At 46.0% G+C, this 22,922-nt stretch overlaps 1 protein-coding gene across 1 annotated transcript; it reads right to left on the bottom strand.

The window, feature by feature from the left end:
• Positions 1-1,211: 1,211 nt before the first annotated feature.
• On the bottom strand, positions 1,212-20,722 carry ACSM5 (acyl-CoA synthetase medium-chain family member 5). The gene is given in 14 exon segments (XM_004692089.2): positions 1,212-1,618; positions 1,621-1,639; positions 2,005-2,124; positions 3,862-3,961; positions 4,044-4,171; positions 7,203-7,304; positions 7,432-7,512; positions 8,187-8,310; positions 9,666-9,745; positions 12,273-12,426; positions 14,808-14,951; positions 15,649-15,856; positions 18,483-18,693; positions 20,525-20,722. Coding segments are annotated over 14 exon segments (1,704 nt in total). The 3' UTR covers positions 1,212-1,583.
• Between the last annotated feature and the right edge of the window lie 2,200 nt (positions 20,723-22,922).

The raw sequence follows: 22,922 nt of genomic DNA on the forward strand, positions 1-22,922 counted from the left end.
GATAGTAGCTGTGTGAACACCAGTAAGCTTCTTAACTTCTCTGTTCTGCATACGGATTGATCGATATCTGCAACAGGATGGTTGACAGCTGAACACTCTGAGCCGGGCTGGGACATACCTGGTGCCAAGGATACAGAAATACAAGCCCTTCTTTCCCTCCTCAGGACTTTTGTACCTGCTGTGTTATTTTTTCAGAAAGTTTAGTCTCTTTATTTAGTTTACTTGGACTTTTCTTCCAACCCAGTGCTCTGGGGACTTCCTTATGGAAGTATCTCCTCCCCCACTCTCTGTTTCAACTACTCTTTCTTCGTGGCATTCATCATAATTGTGCGTTATTCTTTATATTATTATTTGATGACAAATATCAACCTCCCCATTTGATTGCGAACTTCACAGGAATAGTGCCATCAGCCAAATTGGGTTTCTCCACCTCCCTCAAGTCATATGCTCAGGCGCTAAGCCCCACAACTTCAGACGGTGACCTATGAATTGGGAGCCCCCAAAGAAACCAATATGACAGGTGTTCCTGGGAAAATGTCATGGAAAAATTCAGGAGAACATCTATAAAGCAAGGAGACAGGCCTCCAGGTGAAACCAACCTTCCAGCACCTTGATCTTGGATTTGCAGGTCCTGTGTGTTTCCTGCTATAAGGTCATGCATTGGGGTGACATGCTGGGATGTGGAGGGAGAACTAGACATGAGGCAGAGTATGGTTGGGGGAGGGTTGGGGGGGTTGTTTCTTTAAAATAATATTCTCATTGAAATAGTCATGTACTCTCTGACAGTGTCTGGAAAACAGAGAAAGTTACTTCAGTGTCCTGGATTGTCCTATTCTCATAAATGGCTCTTTCCTTCTGTTCCTCACCTATAGAATTTCCTTTCAACACTGTTGCTTTCTACTGTACATACTCTTTATTCTGACTTAAAATTAATCTAGCGCAGGCTTTCCTCAAGGCATGATTTTGACGGCCATGCGGCCATGCAATACAGTCCTGGGTCAACCTGTCACATTTGAGTCCATCATCACTCTCTTCTTTAGGTATTGATTTTTTTTTCTTTTTTGGTTCCAGCCTGTTTTCATGATCTCAAACAATCATATCGCAAACATCTTTCAAATCCTCTCTTGTGTAGTGATTCCTAAACATGGGATTTCTGAGCTAAAACACACACCTTTTAGAAACTTTTGTTTATTTTTTAACAAGTGGTTTTTCCAAAAAGGTTAAGTGGCAGTGAGTAAGGTCATAAGTGATGTGCCCTTTGGAAGGCCTGCCTGCTGAGAACTCTGGAGGTCCAAACCAGTAGGCAGCTTCCCAAAAGCCTCCAGGGAGAGGGATGATTCAGATCATTAAGCAAATGTCAGAGTGGATAGTGGTAAACATGCAGCATTAGTGACGTGCTTCTGCTCTCTTCCAAAGTCATCCCTGATTCTGAAGATGCCCATTTGGAAGTTGAAAGCCTTTGTCTGAAGGAGGGCTACCCGGGTAGGTGTAACAAGTATTCCCCAGGTCTCCTTTGAAGCTTCGGGGAGCCTGTGGGACCTTCTGGGGTTGCCTCTTATCTCCCCCATTCTTGGTTTCTCAGTTTACTCCTTTGGATCTTTCCAGAAACCGTCTTTGGTAGTTCTGAAACAAAGGCCACCTGGTGACCATAAAATAGAAGTAAAATAGAAATGTTTGATAGTATCACTTTGCAGAAAAACTTGTGTGTTCAGAGTCATTACCCTCTGCCCCTTTGTTGGGAAACCTCCCTGACTCATGGTTCTCCAAATGGCATCAAACAACCAGAGCCTGGGCCATGTGATCGTTCCAGCAGAGTTTCACAACACCCCCAAATCAGATTTACAGTCCATTCTGAGAGCAGGAACAAAATAAGCTTTGGGGGAGAGGAGGCCCCGTGAAGAAATAGGAAGAAAAGGGCAGGAGGAGTGAAAGCTCGTTTGGCCTTGCCTGTGCCCAGTGCTGGCCTTGAGTGGGGCCAGGCAGTGTGTGCCCTCAGGGCTTTACCTTCCTGGGGTACTTGTACGGAGCAGTCACCCTTTTCACGTGCTCCTGGAGTTCCCGGGTTAGTTTCTCTGGGTCATGAGAGGAGTAGGCTGGAGAAAGGACTACAAATGCCTTTACCACCTGCCAGAAGAAAACAAAACCCAAACCTCCAAAAAAGAATCAATCAGGACTTGTGTAACAGCTCTGTTCTGAGCCTTTCAGGGGCCCCTTTCCTGGCCCCACCTGAGAGTTAGGCTGTGAATGGCAGTGGCGGTGTTTTCTGCTGCCCACCTGTCTAGATCAACTGTTGGAAATGCTGGCTTTTGTGCAATGATTTTAGAATCCTGTCTGTTTCCCACTCTACATACTCAAAATGACAATTTTAGGAGCTGGGGGCTTCTGTAGAAGTGCAAATACATTGTAGAAGGGAGCTTCACAAACTCCTTAGGGTCCATTTCGTCCAGTTCTCCTGAATGGGCAGGCAGTAGCCTCAAGGTTTGGACAGGCAGGACTGGGGGGGTGCAGACACTTCAAGGGAGAGACGGGTCTTTCTGTGGCTGCCTACACATGCAATTGCAATCAGCAAACATTTCGCTGCACAGCTTCTGTTCCAGGCATCCTGAGGGACATTTTGCACCTTGACTCTCTGCCCACCTCATTCTTGCAGACTGTCTTCCCCTAGGCAGGCAGAGGAAGAGCCAGAAATTCAGGCACAACAGAAGGTGGCCTTTGATTGCAACGGAAGAGGTGTAAGCTCACACCAGCATCACTGTCACCCAGAACCTATGACACGGGGGTTCCCTGTCCTTGCACACCCGATGGTGGCCGACTCACTACCATTCCACGTTCAGACAGATACAATTTTCAGAAAGAGCTTTCTCCTACATCTAAAGCAACCACGCATGTATCAAGCACTTTCTCTGTACCAGACTATGCTCTGAGCACCCAGCCATGTGCCACAGCCCCAGTGAACCCTCGGCCACCAGCTCCAGGCTCTGCAGGTGTCATTTTTCCAGCACAGTAGGACTCCTGCTTCCCTCAGCCTCTAGGAGTCACCTTGAAGTTCTCAGAATCACTGAGCTGGGGCACCTGTCTGATCAAATGAAGATCCTGGGGGCTGCAGCCCCAGTCGCTGGGATCCAGCAGGTCTTACTCAAGGTAAGAAATGTCCATTTTCAAAGAAAACCCCAGAGCATGCAGTGGAGAGTGGGGCTGCAGCTCCTGACTGAGAATCCTGCCTCTGGCCCTGGCACTTCTGAGAAGGCCGCTGGAGGCTGAGCTGACTTGCAAGGGTAACCCTGTTACATGTTAGGGTCACGGTGGATTCACAGCCAGTCTGAGTCAGGGAGCCTAGTTCCCCCACTCTATCTAGATTCCTGGGACCTATGGAAGGACTTTGCATGTCCCCGAGAAAGGTCAGCTTATGAAACGTGGCCCCCCTCCCTGATCTGGCGCTGTGTCCACTAATTTCTGTCACCACCCCCCAATGGGCCATTCCTCCCAGGTTAGAACCAGCAGCAAGCACATCAGGTGTGCCTGCCGTAACCTGCAAAAGGAAAAGGACCGTCTGTCGGACACCATGGACACAGAGCCCGCACCTGTACCAGCATCTTCCCCAGCTGCTGGTTTCTTTGGACCCAGGTCTATGTCTGCCGGACACCAAAGTGTTGGTATCTTCCCACTGCATCCTCGGAGAGAGTATTTGTGTCTCTGGCAGCATGAGGGCGATGCTCACCCAAAAGGCAGGTGTGTATGATGGTGGCACTTCAGCCTTCATGAGTGGGGTAAGATATTGGGGAATCTGGGCCTTTCAGCTTACTCTGCTGGGTGCTGTAAGATCGAGAACAAGGAAGCAGTACCCTGGGCTGGTCCACTGACCTCTCCTCTGATAGGGTCCGGGCTGCTGACCACAGCAGACTCCAGGACAGCTGGGTGCTCAGCCAGGGCACTCTCCACTTCTACAGGCCCGATCCGGTAGCTGGAAGAGAAAAGCAAACTTCCAAGTGACCTCACCTCTGCCATGAAGCTTCGGAGGGAGAAGGGAAAGTGGATGCCTTGACCTTGAGGAATTGATCACATCATCATTTCTTCCCATGAACCAAAAGTAGCCGTTCTCATCCTTGTGGGCTCGGTCCCCTGTGATGTAGAAGTCCCCTCGTTCTGATGCTGCTGTCTTCTCGGGATTGTCCTGAAAGATAGTCAATACTTGAAGAGCCAGCTGGGGCTTAGCCACCCAGGTCAGCCCAGCAGGCCCATGTAGGAGGCTGAGGGGCCCCTAACAGGAAGTCTAGCAGTTTCTGGAGACAGAAATGGCCAGAATTACATGGGTTTTCTCTCTTTTAACTGGAAGGAGGTTGCTAGGAAATGATAAGGGCCTATCACTACCAGGAGGGTCCTAGCAATCCTAGCTGCAAGCTGAGGGTGGGCACAGGGCCACTGGCTTTGCTTCAACAGAGAAGAGCCACTGATATTCTTTGTGCTCAGGAATCATTAAAGGTAGAAGGTGAGGTTCAGGCCAGAAAGCAGGGGTAGAGGAAAGAGAAAAGCACTCAAACTGATTCTCATTTTAGAATGAAGAATGAAAACATTCTTCAGGAAAGTCAAAGATTTATTGTTGCTTACAAAAAATGATTAGGAGGAAATATATCAGATTTTAACATTATCTCTTCCAGGTGTCATGACTACCTTGTAGTTTTGTTTGTTTCTATTAAGGCAACATTGGTTTGCAACATGATATGTGAATCAGAAGGATAGAATCACATATCATGCTCCTTAAAAGCATGTCACCACACCACTCCCATCAGCATAATTTATTTGGTTTATTTAGGTAGGCAAATTTTGGCGACATTCCATTAAAAAAAAAAGTGAACAACTATTTCTCACTTAGTGGAGCTGACTGAAGCTAGTTGAAACTGGCTGGAACTATTTGGAGACGGTGGGGCCAGTTAAAACTGGCCTGAACCAGTTGAACCTGACTAGAGCTGGCTGGCTCTAATTGGAGCCTGTTAGGCCATTTTGATTTCATAGTAGTGGGCTTGATCCAGTTTGAGACAGTTGTATCCAGCTGCAGCCCGCTGGAGCTTGTTGGAACTGGCTGAAGATGATTCAACCCAGTTCAAAATGGTCGGAGCTGGTTGGGATATCCTGATCTGGTTGGAACCAGCAGAGCTGAATGGCTCCAGTGGCACCAGCTGGAGCTGGTTCAAGGCTTCTGGGCAGGTCTGGAGTTGGCTGGAGTTAGCTGCAGCAGGTGGGAGCTGGCCTGATCCAGTTGGAGCTGGTCAGAACATGTTGGGACTGGTTAGATATAGTTTGAGCCATTAGGGTCAGTTGGAGGCATCCTGATCCAGTTGGAGCAAGTTTCAGCTAGTTGTATCTGGCTCAAATTGGTTCATACTTGTTGGAACTCTTTAAGGGGGTTAAGACCATCTGGAGCAGATCCAAGTCACTTGGAGTTTCTTGAAACCTATTTAAGTTGGCTGGAATTAGATGGAGTCAGCTCAAACCAGTTTGAACCAGCTGGACCAGGTTGGAATGGAACTGGCTGGAGTTGGTTGAAGCTGAATGAAGCCAAATGAATCTGGCTGGAGTCTGTCCAAGACTTTTCAAGCTGATTCGATTAAGCTGTGGCCACTTGGAGCTGAATGAGTTGGTTAGCACAAGGCTGAAGCAGTTGAAGCTGGTTTGAACTGGTTGGAACCAGTTAGAAATGGTTGGAACCAATTCAAGTTGGTTCAAGTCAGTTGGAACTGCTTGAAGTCACTTGCAACTGGCCAGGGTCAGTTGGACCAATTTGGAGTTGTGTGGAATCAGATCTATCCTATTAGATCCAGTTTCATGCTGTTTTAAGCAGGCTGGAACTAACTGGAACTAGTTGGAGCTGGCTTAAAGCAGTACAAGTCAGATCAAGCCCTTCGGAATTGGTTCAAGCTGGATGGAATTGGTTAGAACCAGCTGGACATAGCTGCAGGAAGTGGGAGCTGGGCTAATCTGGTTGGAGCCAGCTGGAGCTGACTGGATCCAGTTTGGGAGAGTTAGACCCAGCCATACAGAGCTGGTTGAGCTGGTTTAGGTAAATGTGATCCAGTTTGATCAGGTTTAAGCTGGTTGGGGCTAGCTGGAACCAGCTGTATCCAGCTGGAGCATGTTCAAGTTGTTGTGAGCCAGGTGCTTCAGCCAGCCCAATCTGATTTGAGCTGGCTGAGGCAGTTTAAACTGGTAGGATCCTGCTGGAACCAGTTTGTTGCAATTTGAGCCTGTGTTAAGGTTGGTTGTAACAGGTTGGTGTGCTTTGAACCTGTTTGTTCCAGATAGTTGGAACTGATCAGAGCTGCTTGGAACCAGTCTGATCCAGTTCTACCAATTTTCTCTGTTTTTCAGCTGCCTAGAGCCGGTGTAAGGTGGATGGAACTGGTTAGAGCTGGCTTAAGATAATCCAAGCTGGCTGAAACTGTTTTGAGCCAGTTGGAATCTCCCAGAAAAGTCACTAACACATAAATTCAAGAGGAAAAAAAATAGATATTTATATGTGCCTTTCAATATTATAATAGATGGATAGTGTTCTACACACATCACATGGGATCCTTAGTTATGCCTCTCAACTTTGGCTGCATATTTGAGTCATCTGGGGAGCACGTCTACACCATCAGAAATCTGGATCAGAATGAGTTGGGGTTTCTTCATCGGCCATGAATGGAGCTTCCAAGGTGCTTATAAATTGCAACTAGGGTCGAGATCTGTGTTAGTTGCATTTTACAGAGAAGAGCAAACACCAGCCAAGGTGGGAATAAGGAAGAGGTAATTCCTGAATAAGCTCAGACACTTGCATTTGAATCCTAGGACAGAGCCCTGTCAACAAACCTGTATCTACCCAAGACTCAAGACAAAAAGAATCCTGACAGCCAGATTTAACATAAAATTACCTTTTCTGCCCTTCTCTTTTAAACTCCATTTTCACATCCTGATAGCGACGGGGTTGCCCTGAGGTTGAAGGTTCACAGTCTCAGACACAACCACGTTTGCACTGTATACCCTGCACATGCTTATTGAACACCATCAAATAAGTCAGTCTCTTGACCTTCCTTATCTATAATGGTACCTTATCAATAATAATCCCAACCTTTCTCACACAGTTATTTGCAAATAAGTGCTTCTAAAGTGTGCAGCACCATGCCTGGCACGCAGCAATTCCTGTGAAATGACTGTTCCCTGCCACTTACCAAGTAGCAGTTGAAGAAACAGAAGGGCCGGGTTGGTCGGATGCGGACAGCAACATTTCCCTCTTCCCCTGGGCCCAGGGTGTTGCCTTCATCGTCCACAATCTGGTGGAGAGCACATCCAGGAGGGTGTCAGAGGTCTGCATGGCCACGCCCCTGCCAGCTGAGCCTGATATTGCTAACTGGGGTCCTGATTTTGAACCGACCATCCGCCACGTTGGAGGCTGCCTACCTGCACGTCATAAGGCGGAGATGCTCTCCCCATGGACCCAGACTTGATCTTTGTGCCTCTTGCATTGGAGCAGATAACACCCTAGAGAGAAATGAGCACCAAGGAGCAGAAACCTCAGCCCTTCAGCTCCCTTTCTGGGTCACCCCTTCACTTTCCCACTCTCTTCTAACTCTTCTTTCTTCTTCATCTTCTTTTCCTTTCTCCCTTCTCTCCTTTTATTTTCTTTCCCTTCCTTCTTCCCTTCCTCCCACTCCCACTCCCTCCATGTCTTCTCGTCTTCCTTTCTTCTATTGTTTTCTTAGTCAACATCCCTCCCCCCACCCCTGCCTCGCCCTCCAGTGTCCACATCAGGACACATGTATTGAACATGCCATAAACACGGAGACCTTCACATGTCACCAGCCGAAGTCTCAGCTAGTGGCCGAATCTCTGAGAACACTCGAGAACACTCGTGAAGATTGTGGGCTCTCACCAGAGGCTATTCTGGGGGAGACAAACACCATCCTTGGCTACAAGAGTGGGTTTGCTGGGCTTCATGCCACTGGGAGATTACCTTTAACCGATCTTTGAAACAAAAGGGAAGAAAGGCTGATGGAGCTTTGTAATCAGCTTCTTAAGCCCGGGCAGGGCAGCCCCTGCAGGTATCAAAGGTGTGACAGCCAGAAAGGCAGGAGTCTGTGTGGATGGACCATCCTCAGTGACTGAGGTTCCCCTGAGACATGGACAGGGCCCACCCACCCCCACACAGAGCTCACAGTCTCAGACTGGCCGTAGCCTTCATGCAGCTCCAAGCCCGTCTGGCTCTTCCATGTCTCCCTCACATCAGGACTGAGGGCCTCTCCTCCAGTCAAACAGTGCCTCAGGCTCCGAAACTGGTACCTTCGTCAGCCAGAAAAATACAAGCCTGCTTGTGTGAGGGTCCACATCCACACCCTCACATCCTAGGGTCTACATCAAGACATGAAAGTTTGCAGAGAGGAAACTTTCTGTCTTTCTAGCCTTCTCCAGTGCTCCAGACCTCTGACTTTACCAATTCTTCACAGATGGTAATTTTTAAAAGTCAACCTTCTCTGAGTCTGGATAAAGTCAGAAACCCATGTCATATTCCAGGTGAATTGGCCAAAATAATTTAGTTGGAAACAAATGGATCCTAAATTGACTGGGACAAACAGTGTTTGAAAAGATGAACATATCAACAATCGAAGAGCTAGTCAGTAGTGGTCTAGGAATCCCCAAACAGCAAAAGGGACAAAAGAGGCTTACAAATGTTCCATATGTGACAAGACTCTCCACCATTCAATAATTATTCCAAATGTGAAAAATCAGTGATTGCAGAATACATTTCTAAACATTTTTCTTTTGGGATCAAATTGGTTTGACTGTTGTTTAGCATTACTGAGAATCTTTCAATCAAATTGTTCTGGAACAAATCACACAGAAGTTGCTTTGGGGCAAAGTTATGATGAGATACACACAGCAGATCAATGATGAATGCTCACATTACAGAAGAGTTCACTTTGGGACTATTGTATAAAGACTTATTCTCGAAGGCATGGTCATAGCCAGATACACGGGCATAGGGGATGATTCCCCATGACTTGGGAGAGTGTGGGAGAGGAAGACAGATCAGAGTCAATTGGCTACCAAAGGGGAAAAGCCTCTCTCCATACACCCCAGCAAGTACACTCATCTTGTGAACACATTTTCTTTGGCTTCACCCAGTGTGGGGGCTGCTCACAGGATCTCACCATTTTCTCTTGGGTTCCCAGGCAAATGCACTCATGGCTAGAGTTAGGGTTGAGGGATGAAGTATCTATCATGGTCAACGTGGCAATCCCACCAAACCCAAAGCCTGGCCTCGAATACCATTCTATAGGTGCCAAACAACTAGCCAGTATTTTCCCTAATCTCATAGAAGTAGCAGACACTGCTGAGGAAGTGAGCTATGCTGTAGCTCCCTCCTTAAGTGCTGAGATTTCAGACTTTCTTAATCTGTTCAGTCCTATCTGGAGGGATGTTCCTGGGGAGCATTCTTGAGTTGCTTCTGCAAAGAATTTGAGTGTATGTGCTTGTGTGTGTATGTGTGTGTGTGTGTGTGTGTCAAAGAGACAGTCAGACAGAAAGACAGAGGGAGAGAGACAGGAAGTTGGAGTGAGAGGGTGACTGTGCATGTAGGTACCTGTGCTATAGATTCCCATATTTAATTCCTCAAAAATCAAACAGATGGGCTCTACCTGGTCAGATCCTCTTGCACAAGCAGCCGGAAGATGGTGGGGACACAGCAGAGGGTGGTGACAGGGAACCTGGAGAGAGTCTAAAGAAAAAGTCTTCAGAGTTAGTGGGGTGTGATTTTGTGCAGATGGAACAGGCAGCTGGATCTTCACATTCTCAGAGGAGAGGAGGTGAACACTACATGTGCTCTCCAGCCTCCAAGATGGCAACATCTGATCGCCATTGCCCTGGTCTTTGTACTTTTGTGGAGCTTTTCCCACTTTGTACCAAGTGTGGTCTGTGTGACCAACGGCATACTGCTGAGGTGACAGGTGTCACTTTTGATACCTTAGGTTCAACGAAGGCTACAGCTTCTATCTTAGGTCTCTCTCTCCTTCTGTTGGTTCACTTGCTCTGAGGAAAATGAACCACCACCTTGTGCACCCAAGTCATCCAGTGGACAAGTTCCTAACTGGGAGCTGAAGCCTTAGGGTCAGAGCCAGTGATGAAGTTTTCTAAAAACCAGATACCAGATGAGTGATTCTGGAAGCTGATTCTTCATTCCCAGCCAAGACTTAAGTTAATTTGCAGTCTTGGCTAACATATGTGTGTGTGTGTGTGTGTGTGTGTGAGTACATGCAAATGCATGTGTGTGTTAAAAGATAAGCCCTCCCTGGTGGCGCAGCGGCTTAAAGCACAGCACTGAGAAGCTAAAGCCACTTCTGTATGAGTTCGATTCCCGCCTGCCCCGGAGGTGACCACATGGCGCGGCAGACCTCTCCTGACCGCCCGCTGCTCCCCTCAGCAGTGTACTTCATAGATCTGCCTGCTCTGCTCCCCGCTCTGTCTCTGGTGAAGCCGCTCGCCGTCCCTGCACTTCTGGCCTGTACCCCAGTTCTGTATGCACAAATAAATAAATCTTTACAAAAAAAAAAAAAGATAATCGCACCAACTTACCACCATAAGAGTACAGTCTGGTGGAACTTTCCTATTGGTGTGCAACCACCGCTACCATCCATCTCGATCTTTGCAGAATGTTTCCAAATAGAAACTCTGTACCATTACACAATAATTCCTCATTTCACCTTTCTCCCAGCCCCTGACTGTTGCTCTACTTGCCTTGTTTATCCTCTAGGTACCACATGTATCTGAAATCAATCAGTATTTGTCCTTCTGTGGCTGATTTATTTCACTTAGCATAATGTCCTCAAGACTCATTTATGAGCAGCATGTCAACTTTTTCTTCCCTTTTACACCTGAATATTATTCCACGGTGATGCGCCCCATTTTGTTTATCCATTGTTGATGAGACTTGAGTTGCTTCTCATTTGGCTATTACGAATCATGTTGCTGCAAACACGAATATTTCCAATGGACATCACGATCAACAATTCATGAAAGACCACAATCCTGAAGCACCTGTTTAGCTGTTCCCATCAGAAATTGTGAGCTAATACATATGTGTGTTTTAAGCTGCTAAGTTTTGGGGTAATTTGTTGCACAAAACCAGATAACTATGCACACTCTATCAGGACTGGGACAGTGGAGGGAGGTGGTGCATAGCAGCTGACCACCTGACATGAATACTGCATGATAACTATATGCAATTTATGCTAAGAACCTGCTATGTGCCTAGTGTTGTGTGATTGTCACAGCTACTCTAGAGAGCTAAATTGTCACTTTCTTTTTTTTTTAAGATTTATTTATTTATTCATACAGAACTGGGGTACAGACCAGAGATGCAGAGGGTGAGAGGATTCACCAGAGACAGAGCGGGAAACAGAACAGGCAGATCGACGAAGTACACTGCTGAGGGGAGCAGCGTGCGGGTCAGGAGAGGTCTGCTGCGCCATGTGGGTCACCTCTGGAGCAGGGAGAAGTGGCTTAAGGTTCTTAGTGCAGTGCTTTAACCCGCTGCACCACCAGGGAGGGCCTAAATTGTCACTTTCATATTGCTTATGAGGAAGCTGAGACTCAAGGAGTGTAGGTTACTTTCCTAAATGGATCATGTAACATGTAGCAAATGGAGAACATAGAGGCAGAGGTCAGGTCTGACTGAGGCAAAGCCTAGCTGTTAGCTACTGTGTGAAACAGCAAGCCTCAATGCCAAAATCATGGGCAAATGGTCTCTCTGGTGATTTAAGGGAGGGAGTTTGAATGTGGAAGGAAGAAGAAAAGTGTCCTTTATCTTCCTTGTGGTCATTGATCATAAGACCAGATGGAAGGCTGGGAGCCAGTCACCAAGACTTGAGGGTTGGATGAACTACACATGCCAAGTAGAATGCACATGAGTGGGGATAGACTGTGATTATTCACCAAGGTTTTGAAAAATGATGAGGGTTTGGAGTCAGAAGGAAGAAAGAGTGGGGAGAAGCACCCTTGCAGCAGAAATAGAATGTGCAAAGGTCTGGAGAAGTGATCTTCTGTCTACTAGGGCTCTGGAGAGAGGATAAGTAATGATCAAAGGGGGTCAGGTGGGCAAGATTATGGAATGTCTTTGGGAGATTTTCTAGTTAAATTAGCACCAAAGAGATCTTATTGATCATTAATTCATTCATGTATTTCTCTGCATTTTCTCATTTGCCTTATTTACATCTACCACATAAAAGGTGTTTAGAGAGGTCTCTTACATTCAGGATAACCTTCGCATCGACTCGAGGCAGCTCATGAACAAAAATGCAAGACCCGTTAGGCCAGGCAGAGAAGAGGGTCCAGGCTGCCTTCACCCAGCCAGTGTCAGTTGTGTTCCAAAAGATATCTGATTCTGTCAAGGCTGCCCAGCGCCTGTCAAAAATCAGAGAAAGTCAGATCCTTTAGGAAATTCAAGATTTGAAAAGAATTACAAAATCAAAGTTACCTTATTTGGAACCTTGCCCACAGTTGGTACTCCCACTTGACTAATCTCTATGTCAACTTCGTATGACAGTTACTGATCATCTTCTGTGTGCCTAAGCCCTAGGGTAAGGATGCAAAGTATAAAAGACAGATTTCATGCTCTCAAGGAATTTGCAGTACAATGGCAGTGACATATAAAGGAATAAATAATCTCAATACAATGTGATAAGGACACTGTATTTAGTCCATACATATTTATGCAACACTTATTCTGACAGTACTTGGGTTATAAAAAATGGATGATGAGTTTTGCTCTGAGGGACTTATAGCATAATAAATTCATAAATGTTTAGAGACCACCTTTCATAGGGTTCAACATGACCCCTTATGCAATTGCAGAAAACAGGCCACCAAACCTAGAGAAAGTGTGGGGATGGGTCTGAGAAACACTTCCTTTGAGGAGGTGATACCGGAGCTGGGTATAAACAATGTGTAGCAATGACTGATGAGGCAGAGAAAGAAGTACATCTCCAGCAATATCTACAGTCTGGAAGAGAGGGAAGTGGTCATGTTCTACATTTAGATTCTGGAAAACATGCTCTCCTGATCTTCATCCTACTCACTGGTGGCTCTTTCTTAGTCTCCTCTGGGAATTGTCTGTAATTCCTTCTCATTGTGGAAATAAATTCTCAGGCACTCAGTTCTAAGATGTCTTCTCTTCTCAACTTACATTACTCTTTGCTGATCTCACCTAAGCTGATGGCATGAATGCCATTCCAGCATGATTTTCATTAAACCTAGACAAGTCTATCCAAGTGTTTACTCAACATCTCTACTTTTTTTTTTTTAAAGATTTATTTATTTATTCATACAGAACTGGGGTACAGGCCAGAGACGCGGAGGGTGAGAGGATTCACCAGAGACAGAGCAGGGAGCAGAACAGGCAGATCAACGAAGTACACTGCTGAGGGGAGCAGCGGGCGGGTCAGGAGAGGTCTGCCACGCCATGTGGACTCCTCCGGGGCAGGCGGGAATCGAACTCATGTGGAAGTGGTTTAAGCTTCTCATTGCAGTGCTTTAACCCGCTGCGCCACCAGGGAGGGCCCTCAACATCTCTACTTTTAACTCAGAGTAGAAAGATGTCTAATAAGCTCTTCAATCTTATAGTCCCCAAATGAATTCTTATCTTCCTCCCACCAAGTAGCTCTTCCCTAGTGTTTCCCTTATCAGTTAGTGCTCTGGGTTTCTCAAGTGTTGTCTTTGACTCTTCTCTTTCTCTTTCACCTCACAGAAAATCTGTCAATAATTCTAGTTACATTCAGAATTTTGCCTCTTTGCAGACCAACCAATGCTACTGTGCTGAGTAAGCACCCACTTTGTAATGCATTGACCTCTCAAAGGGTCCTCTGCTTCACCCCTTACCTCCTATAGTTCATTCTCAACCCAATATCCTGAGTGAATCATTTAAAACAAAACAAAACAAAACAAATAACATCATGTCACTTCTCTGCTCAGAATACTCCAAGACTCCTCAGCAATTATTCTGAACTTAGCACTAGGAATATAAAAAGGGGTGTACTTGTTTGTCTAAGTATTCTCTACAATAGTCACACAATGACAAAATTACCTAATGATAAATTTTTCAGAAATAATACATTGACTGTGTACCTACAAGAATTAAAAGAAAGGTCTTGAACACATATTTGTAACCTATGTTCACAAGAGTGTTATTCACCTGAGCCAAAAGATGGGAGCAACCCAAGTATCCACCAGTGGATGAAAGGATAAACAAAACTGGTGTATATACCACAGTGGAATATTATTGAGCCCTTAAAAGGAAAGAAATTCTGACACACAGCACAAATGGATGAACTTTGAAGACATTATGCTAAGTAAAGTAAAACAGATGCAAGCGGAAAAATACTGTGTGATTCCACTTACATGAGTTCCCAGAGCAATCAAATTCATAAAGACAGAAAGTCAAGTGGTTGCTGTCAGGTCTTGTGGGGAAGAACAAATGGGGCATTATTGTGAAACAGAATTCACAAGGTGAAATGGTTGCAAAGTTGCATATTTACAAGACAAAAACACTCTGGAAATGTACAGTAAGAATGTTTGCACAATTGAATGTAGTTGAAGACCTGAATTTTACGTTACCTATTTGCCACAATTAATAAAGCCCCTTAAATGGCTTCTCCATCAGAGAAGCCAGATCCTACCTGAGTTGTGCCCTGCTGACCTTCCTACCACAACCCCTGCCACTTTCTCCCCCATGCGCACTCCTTTGCCTACTTTGAACCATCAACCCAACAGATGTGCCTCCCTGATACCTTCCACTGGCCACAAAACCCAGCCCATAGCTGGCCTGGGAGTGCTCCACCATCTTGGGGGCCCCAGTAGTGCCACTCGTGAAGTAGATGGCCAGTGGGTCTTGACTTTTGGTCCTCACGCAGTTGTGCTCTGGAGATGCCTCCCTGCAAAATACGAGAGCGTGAGGTGGCACCTCCAGAAGTAGAAACAAGCAAGGACATGTTTCACACCAGCACCATCTTAATAAATACTACACTTGAGATACTTGCTGGGACTGTTAGCTAGCTTGTTCATCTCTGATGCCACAATCACCTCATGGGGCAGATATTATCATTATAACATTTCCCATATAAGGAAACTGAGGTTGATAATGGCTAGTGACTCACTCAAAAGAACTCATGTTCTTCTGCCAGGACATGAGAACTTTCTTGTAGGACCCACATGTCTGTGCCAAACTTCACATTTAGGTCCACCCTCACCCCCTCAATTCCTAATCATTTTTAAAGGCTGTTTTCTAAAGAGTTATCTAAATTTGGGATTTTGAGGTCTGGGTAATTCCTAAAGTTCTATGATCAGAACAATCCTCTAATCCTCAGATCTGGCTGCACCATAGGAGCAGATGAGGTTTTCAAAGTCAGTCCATCTGGGACTTATTGAGTGAGTGATTTTGATGGACCGTAGGTGGTCACCAGAACTGGTGACAGGTCCATCTGGCTTCCAAAGTGAGCCTCCCCTTTTGATTTACTCTGCCCCTTTTGATTTACTCTGCGTGCCATCAGCTATGCATTTCACCTCTTGTAGCTTAAAGGGGGCATGTCTTGGTTTCATTTTTATTCTGACCCCTGGAGAGCCCCGACTTACCGAAGGAGTTCCCTGAAGTTCACCCAGCCTGGCCGACTGCCGTCTGACACCAGCAGTTTGGTCTGGAGGGTGGGGCAGCCGGTGCTAATGGCATCCACCCGCGGAGCCAAGGAGTCAGTGGTGATAATGGACTTGGCCCTGGACACCTGCAGCCGGTACTGGAGGTCCTTCTCGGTTAGCTGAGAGGTCCCCGGAATCATAACGGCCCCTGACACCACACAGAGAGGGGACGCTGACCAGGCAGCAGGGGAAAACCCCTGTTAACAGGTCCAGACCAGAGATCCCCTTCCGAGAGAAGAGCAGGAAGGGTTGGAATTCCTGAACTGGAAAAGGTAACAACAATAATGATAATAGTAGTGAAATCCAGAGGGGACACTCACAGGTACTACAAAATTTATATGCATTATTTCATTTAAATCTTAAAACCTGGTAAGTCGATGCTACGATTGTTTCCAATTTTCAGATAACAGACTGACACTTAACCCTTTAGGCTTTATAGACATGAAATAATTCGGCCAACATCACACAGCGTTGGAATGGTGACTGCAGAAAGTGGTCAACCTGAAGATCATGATCCTACAATGACCTCACTGGCTTTTCTTGCCTGCAAACAGAAGCTGCCTAGTGTAGGTAAGAATGCTTGGGGGGTGGGGAAGATAACAAGGTGGGGACTCCAGGCCTCTGTATTTCTTCAGCCAAAGCCATTCTGGAAGTAGCTAAGTTCATCTCCTCCCAGGAGAAGGCACAAGGAAGCAGAAGTCAGGGACAAATTTTATCAGACACTTGAAAATCTGCTGAGTATCTCAACGCAGGTTGTCAATACCACATGGAGTTCACAGATAAGACAAAAGAGACCCTAAGAGAATCAGCCATCCTGCCACAGCCAGTGAGAAAGGACAGAAGAGCAAAGAAGGGGCAGACGGGGTGAGGGGGGGCAGACCCAAAGTCCTGTTGCCCGTTGCTCCATTCTCTGGATCTTTACAGGATTTACACACCAGCAGGAATGCATTTTGGGTGGAACCATGAGGTTCTTCTCTGTCTCTCTTTTAGCTGTTTTCAGCTGAAGTCTGTTCTTCCTGGAGTTGTGTATGGTGCTTTTGGGGCCCAAGCAGATGCTGGACAGCAGAAGCTAAGAGCAAAATGAGTAGAACACCATAGACTGGAAGGCAGCAGACAAGTGCATATTGGGGGGACTTGGGAATATAGGAACCCCCAGCCTATATATAAAATGTTGATAGGAGTGCAAGACTTAATATGTAAACTGGGATGTATTCTTGGATGACTTGCACATCAAAGAATTAGGGGACCTATAGAAAGGGGGGCCTGGAAGCATCTAGGCAACAGGAAAAATCATGATACTAAAGCTCTGAGGAAGCAGAGGCCTCACATGGTGCCTGCTGCTCCTCAAGAAAAATGTAGGGGCTCTCTCACGTCCACCCTTATTTAAATAGATCTTATATATCATGGGAGACTGGGGCGAACTCTCCAAACCTGTGTGCTTGTCTCTCTTCCCCAGAGCTGGCCACACTACAATGCTACTCACTTTTACATTTTGTGCAAAAATATACAGTTAAACTCCCTGTCTCTCTTTCAATCTCTTTATGGGGAGGGGACCGGGGATGTGGGACAATTTGTTATCAAAATAGTTGAATAAAGCTTGTTCATATAGCAAGTTAATTCTCTGGTGTGTTTGTTTTGCAAACATTATTTATGAAAACATTTGTGTATGCGGTAGATGGTGGAAGGGACACGAGTGGAAGAGACTGGTAGGAATTTCCTGGACGATGGAGAGTCTGTTCCCCACCATACGCAGTGGCGTTGCTTTTGTAAAATCAATATGAAAGCTCTGGCCACTTAAAAAAGTGCATGGATCAGGGCCAGTGGATGCTCTGGGCTCTATTGACCTTTTGTGCCCTCTGATGGACAAAAATACGCCCTCCCTGCAAAAATAATTAATGGTCCTCTGCCCTAAACTTGCATAACTGCAGGAGAACAGACTGTCAAGCACTAATCTTGTTGTTTTGGTTACTTTGTCCTATTCTTGGGAGCTAGAAAGGAGAGCCTGAAGGGCTAAAAGGGTTTATCACAAAGATATTTCCTTAATCTATAACTGCATTGCTCACCACTCCCAGACCACAGCCAGAAGAAACTCTCTTTGGTCTGTCTCACTCAGAATTTTTTAAACAAATTGTTTCGGTGCTCCCTGGTGGTGCAGCAGGCAAGGACGCAGTGCTGCAAGCTAGCCAAAGGCGCTTCTGTGCGAGTTCCATCCCTGGCCCCGGAGGTGACCACATGGGGCAGCAGACCTGACTCGCCCGCTGCTCCCCTCAGCAGTGTATTTCAGTTGATCTGCCTGTTCTGCTGCCCACTCAGTCTCTGGTGAATCCTCTCACCACCCCTACACCTCTGGCCTGTGCCTTAGTTCTGTCTGCATAAATAAATAAAAATCGTTCAAAAAATTGTTTAGTTGTCAGCATTAAAACAGTGAGTTTTTAAAATAAAACTCCAGAATTTCCTATGACAAACTCAGAATACTAGTAACACTGGCTCTCCTGCCACGTGGACACTTTTGGTTGGCCTTGAGAAGTAGCTGCTCCCTTTTAGCAAGCGCGGCATCTCCAATGCACCGAGGTCCTCGGACTCCCTATTGCCTTGCACTGGCCTGCTTCGATCAATTACATGATTGTCTGGGCTCGCTGCAAGCAGCTTTAGGCAAAAGGGCAATAAGTAAAACTCCACACAGAGTTCAATTTGCTCCATTTTTCCTGTGGACACTGCAGAGATCTTGCAGGTACTGTTGGCCTGAATGGGGAGCTGACGCCCCGCTCACTGACCTGTCCGCATGCAAGCCACAGTGGCCAGCCACCACTCTGGGGCCCTCGGGAGCACCAGCATCACTCTGTCGCCAGGCTGCAGGCCACACACGTCCCTCAGCACAGTAGCTGCCTTCCTGGACTGCTCCCCCAGCTCCTCGAAGCTCCACTTGACCTCAGCTCCCTTGCCGTCCACCCACCAGAACGCAGGATTCAAGGGTCGATGTCCAGCCTAGAGAACAGTGTAGGCAGCAGAGAAGTAGAAACCATTTGTTGAGGGTTTTTGTTGGGCTATTGTAGATCTATTTATAACAGCTATCACATTCACAAGGTTCAGTAATCAAAAAGTATGAAAGGATGTGCTCTGAGAAGCCTTTGCTCCCATTTTGTGCTGACTTATTCTAACCCCTTCCTTTCCTGCTTCAATGAGAAACCAGCATTAAATACTTTCATGAAATCCTTCCAGTATCATGTGAAGTAAATGGAAGCATTTTTTTGTGTTACTATCTTTAGGTAACATGCAATATATATTTTTCTATGCCGATCCTTTTTTAAAAGGAGATATAATTCCTATACTGTAAAATTCACTGGTTTAAAGTGCACAATTCAAGGGTCTTTAGTGTATTCACAAAGTTGTATAACCATTACTACTATGGAATCCAGATCATTTTTCTTATGCTAAAAAGAATATGATGCATATTAGTGGTGATCCCCTAATTTCTCCTTCCCCAATCACTGGCAACAACTAATCTACTTTCTGTCCCCATGGATTTGTCTATTCCGGATATTTCATATAAATGGAATCATAGAATATATGGCATTTTTAATCTAGTTTCTTTCATTTAGTATATGGTGTGAAGGTTAAATTGTAGCAGGTATCAGTAGTATCTATGAATATATATATATATATATATATACATACATATATATATATTTATATAATATATATATATACACCACAGTTTGTTTATCTAATCATTCTAATGTTCTTCAAAAGTTGATTTGACTCTGGCAATATTTCTTGGACTTTTGTTGTTATTATCATTGTTAATGCCTTTATGGTAGAAAGGACTTCTGCAAGTCCACTATATTTGCTGATATAAATTGGCTTCTGTTTATCATTCGGAAATCACAAGGGAGGAATAAGAAGAGCTGAGATTTTGCAGAGTGATAGGAACATAACACCATGGTTCTATCACTCCCATACACTTCCTAATTCATTCTTACTGCTCTAAGTAACAGAAGGTATAACTCCCAGTGGGAAGATGTGAAGACTGAGATCCAGGGCATTCGTCTAAAGTCACACTTCAAGTGGGAGAACCACATCTAGCTGAGAGCAAAGCCCGCTTTTACATGTTACTCATTCTCACACCACCTTTCTAAATATTTTTCCACACCCACTAGAAGGTGTGGAAACTCTACTATTTACCAAAGTAGAGTTGTACTTTTTTCTTACGCTGTTTAACTTTTCTCTTTAAACCATCTCTTCTAAAATGAACACACATACCTTTTTAAAGTAAAATTTTAGCCTAGAAAGCAAAGTTAGTATCATTTAACATAAATAAAAGATGACCATGATATACAGAGAGACCCTAAAGACATGTAAGGAAGGGGAAGTAGCAAAGGAGATTTGTCATACCGACACCCACAGAAAGCAAGACAACCTGGTTCGGATCCAGGTATCTGCCGTGATGTGTGACAAGCTTTGAACCCCAGTAGTGCTCTTATTTAAAGGGAAGCGCATGAGAGTGAGAGATGAAACAGCATAACCACAAAATACAACTTCCTCTTCACTTGATTAGAATGATCAGAAGGGAATTACAAGGAGCTTAACCACCTCACACCAACTGATTTGAGCTCAGGAATGTTAGACCCACTGGGAATTGCTCTAGGGTGTTTAAGGCTCACAGCACTTGGTATCATTGTTTTCTCTAAGGCTGACATGATAACACCTTCAACTTTTAAATTTGCAGAATTCCCATTGCCTGCAGCTCCCTGGGGAGGCCAAAGGCCACCTGCATGCTCGCTGCTTGAAGTGGACATAGGCACACAGGGGACCTCACCTTTTCCAGCTGAGTCCACGTGTCTAGCACATCACGGGCAAAGTTGAAGTACGTGGGCACCGGCTGTTGCCCCAGGCTGATGGCTTCCCAAGTGGTCACAATCTTCGGAGGGGCAGGTGGAGGCTGCCTGTAAGGCCTCCAGTATCGCTGGGCACACCTGAGCGGCTGGAGGACCAGGCCTCTTGGCCACAGCCTCATGCTGCTGCCTCCTGACTGTCACCAAAGTGAGGAAAGGGAATTTTACCCTGGGCTCTGGGCTTGGGAGAAAGTGTGCTGGGGAGAAGCTGGGGCCAGCCTGGTGGCTGTGTATGCTGTGGAAGTCTTGGCCTAGTGCTAGTTCTGCTGTGGGTTCTGGTCACTTCTTGTTTCTGGGTCTAATGTCCTTCCCGCCCCCATCACTGCCTGCAAGTCTGTGGTCAGTGACTCAGAGCCCCCTCCTGAGGCTCAGTCCTTCAAAGGACCTTTGGTAAATGCAGAATTGACTTGACAAAGCTGAGAAAGTTCTCAAGCAGTGCCGCCCAAGAAAAATATAATGTAAGCTGCCCATATAACACATCATTTTCTAGAAGTTTCATCAAGGAAGTTAAAAAAAATTGAAATGAATTGTACCAATACAGTTTATGGGGCAATGTTAGAAGCTCTGTAGTGGGTTATGGCTACAAAGAAATATACGAACATCTGTTTAGATCTGGTGAAAAAAATAGAAAACATCTTTTTAATACGATTTTTAAAATGATTTTAACTTTTTGGGCCCTCCCTGGTGGTGCAAAAAGTTAGGATGCAACCCTGCAAGCTGGCCACAAACACTTTTAGTGTATGTTCCATCTCCAGCCCCAGAGGTGACCCTCATGGGCAGCAGACCTCTCCTGACCCTCCCGCTGCTCCCCTCAGCAGTGTACTTTGTCGATCTGCCTGTTCTGCTCCCCACTCTGTCTCTGGTGAATCCTCTCACTGCCCCTGCACCTCTGGCCTATACTCCAGTTCTAAATAAATAAATCTTAAAAACAAACCTGTTTTAACTGTTTTTCAAAAAACTGTTCACATTTGAAGAAGCATGAAGCTGGACTCCTAAAACGTAGTGTTATAAACCAATGTCACCTCTATAAAAATAAAAGGATTATATCATAAAAGATATCTTCTTTAGCTAGCTATATCGTACCATTTCAATATGTGACCAATAGATAGAAATTATCAAAGAATTATTTTACATGCTGTTTTGTCCCAAGGGCTTGAATTTTGCACTTAGTCAGTGTGTGCTGGCCAACCTCAAGTCCACTAGGCCAGTGGCTTGCGCTCAGCGCCCTGGGCAGCGGGGGGTCTCATCTCTCACTACTCAAAGGGTGGTGCCACAGCAGACCCTCACACCCCACCCTGCCCTGGGGAATCAGAACCAGCTCTTTCCCAGAGACCTCGATGAGCTGTGGGCACACGGAAGCTGGAGAGGTGTGGGCCTCGGGGCTGGGTCCCCAAGCCCAGCTCCCCTTGCCACGCTCTTCTTGGGAATAATAATGGTGAGGGTGGTAATGAGCACTGGCCGAGATCCAGTGTGTCCCCCTATATGTTAACTCCAGGCCCCTCAAAGTGGTGGTGTCATGAGGTAGGGCTTTGGGGAGGTGTTTCGGCCCTGTGGGAACATCCCCCGTGAGTGGGGTTCTTGCCCTCATCAAAGGGACCTCAGAGGACCGAGGCCCCTTTCTCCTCCTCTCCAGGTCAGAGCTGGGAACTAAGAGGCAAGCCGAGAGTGCCATGGCTCTTTGCCCCTGAAATCCGCAACCTGTACAACTGCCAGAAATCAATGTTGCTTAAAAGCACCCCATGCACAGTGTTCAATGTTTTGTTTGCAGGAGCTCACATGGACTGAGATAATAACCAGTAAGTGTCACGTTGTTATTGCAACAGTAGCTGCCGTCTGCCAAAGGCTTACCTCATACCAAGCTCTTGGAGAATGTTTTATAAATATTATTTTCTTAAATCCTCATAATGGTGTTAGTGTTATTGTCTTCATTTTACAGATAAAGCCAGTCTTGGAGGAGAAAGTGACTTCTGGGTCTCCCCTCCCAGAAAGGCCTAGGCCTTGCTTGGCCCCTGCTGTGGCCACCTACGGGGTGGGGGTGAGGGTGGGGGGCTGCTGTTTCTGGACTCCCCTCTTGACCTCCCCAACTTGCCACCTCTGTGAACTCTGCCTCCCACCCAAGATTCTTGACACACCTGCAGCTAGCTGAAGGGTTTCTCCCATTACCTTGTTCTTGAGCCACGAAATGGCAAGGGCTTCTATCCGTGCTGCAGCCGAGTGCAGGAGTCTGTAAACACTCCTGTGTGCTGGGGAAGGAATCTGCTGACCAGGCCTCCCACCAGGAACTTTGGCCTTGGCGCCTCTGCTGCTGACAGAGGGCACTGC

The sequence above is a fragment of the Condylura cristata genome, unplaced genomic scaffold, assembly GCF_000260355.1.
Source record: "Condylura cristata isolate star-nosed mole 26May11 unplaced genomic scaffold, ConCri1.0 scaffold00032, whole genome shotgun sequence".
Lineage (NCBI taxonomy): Eukaryota > Metazoa > Chordata > Mammalia > Eulipotyphla > Talpidae > Condylura > Condylura cristata.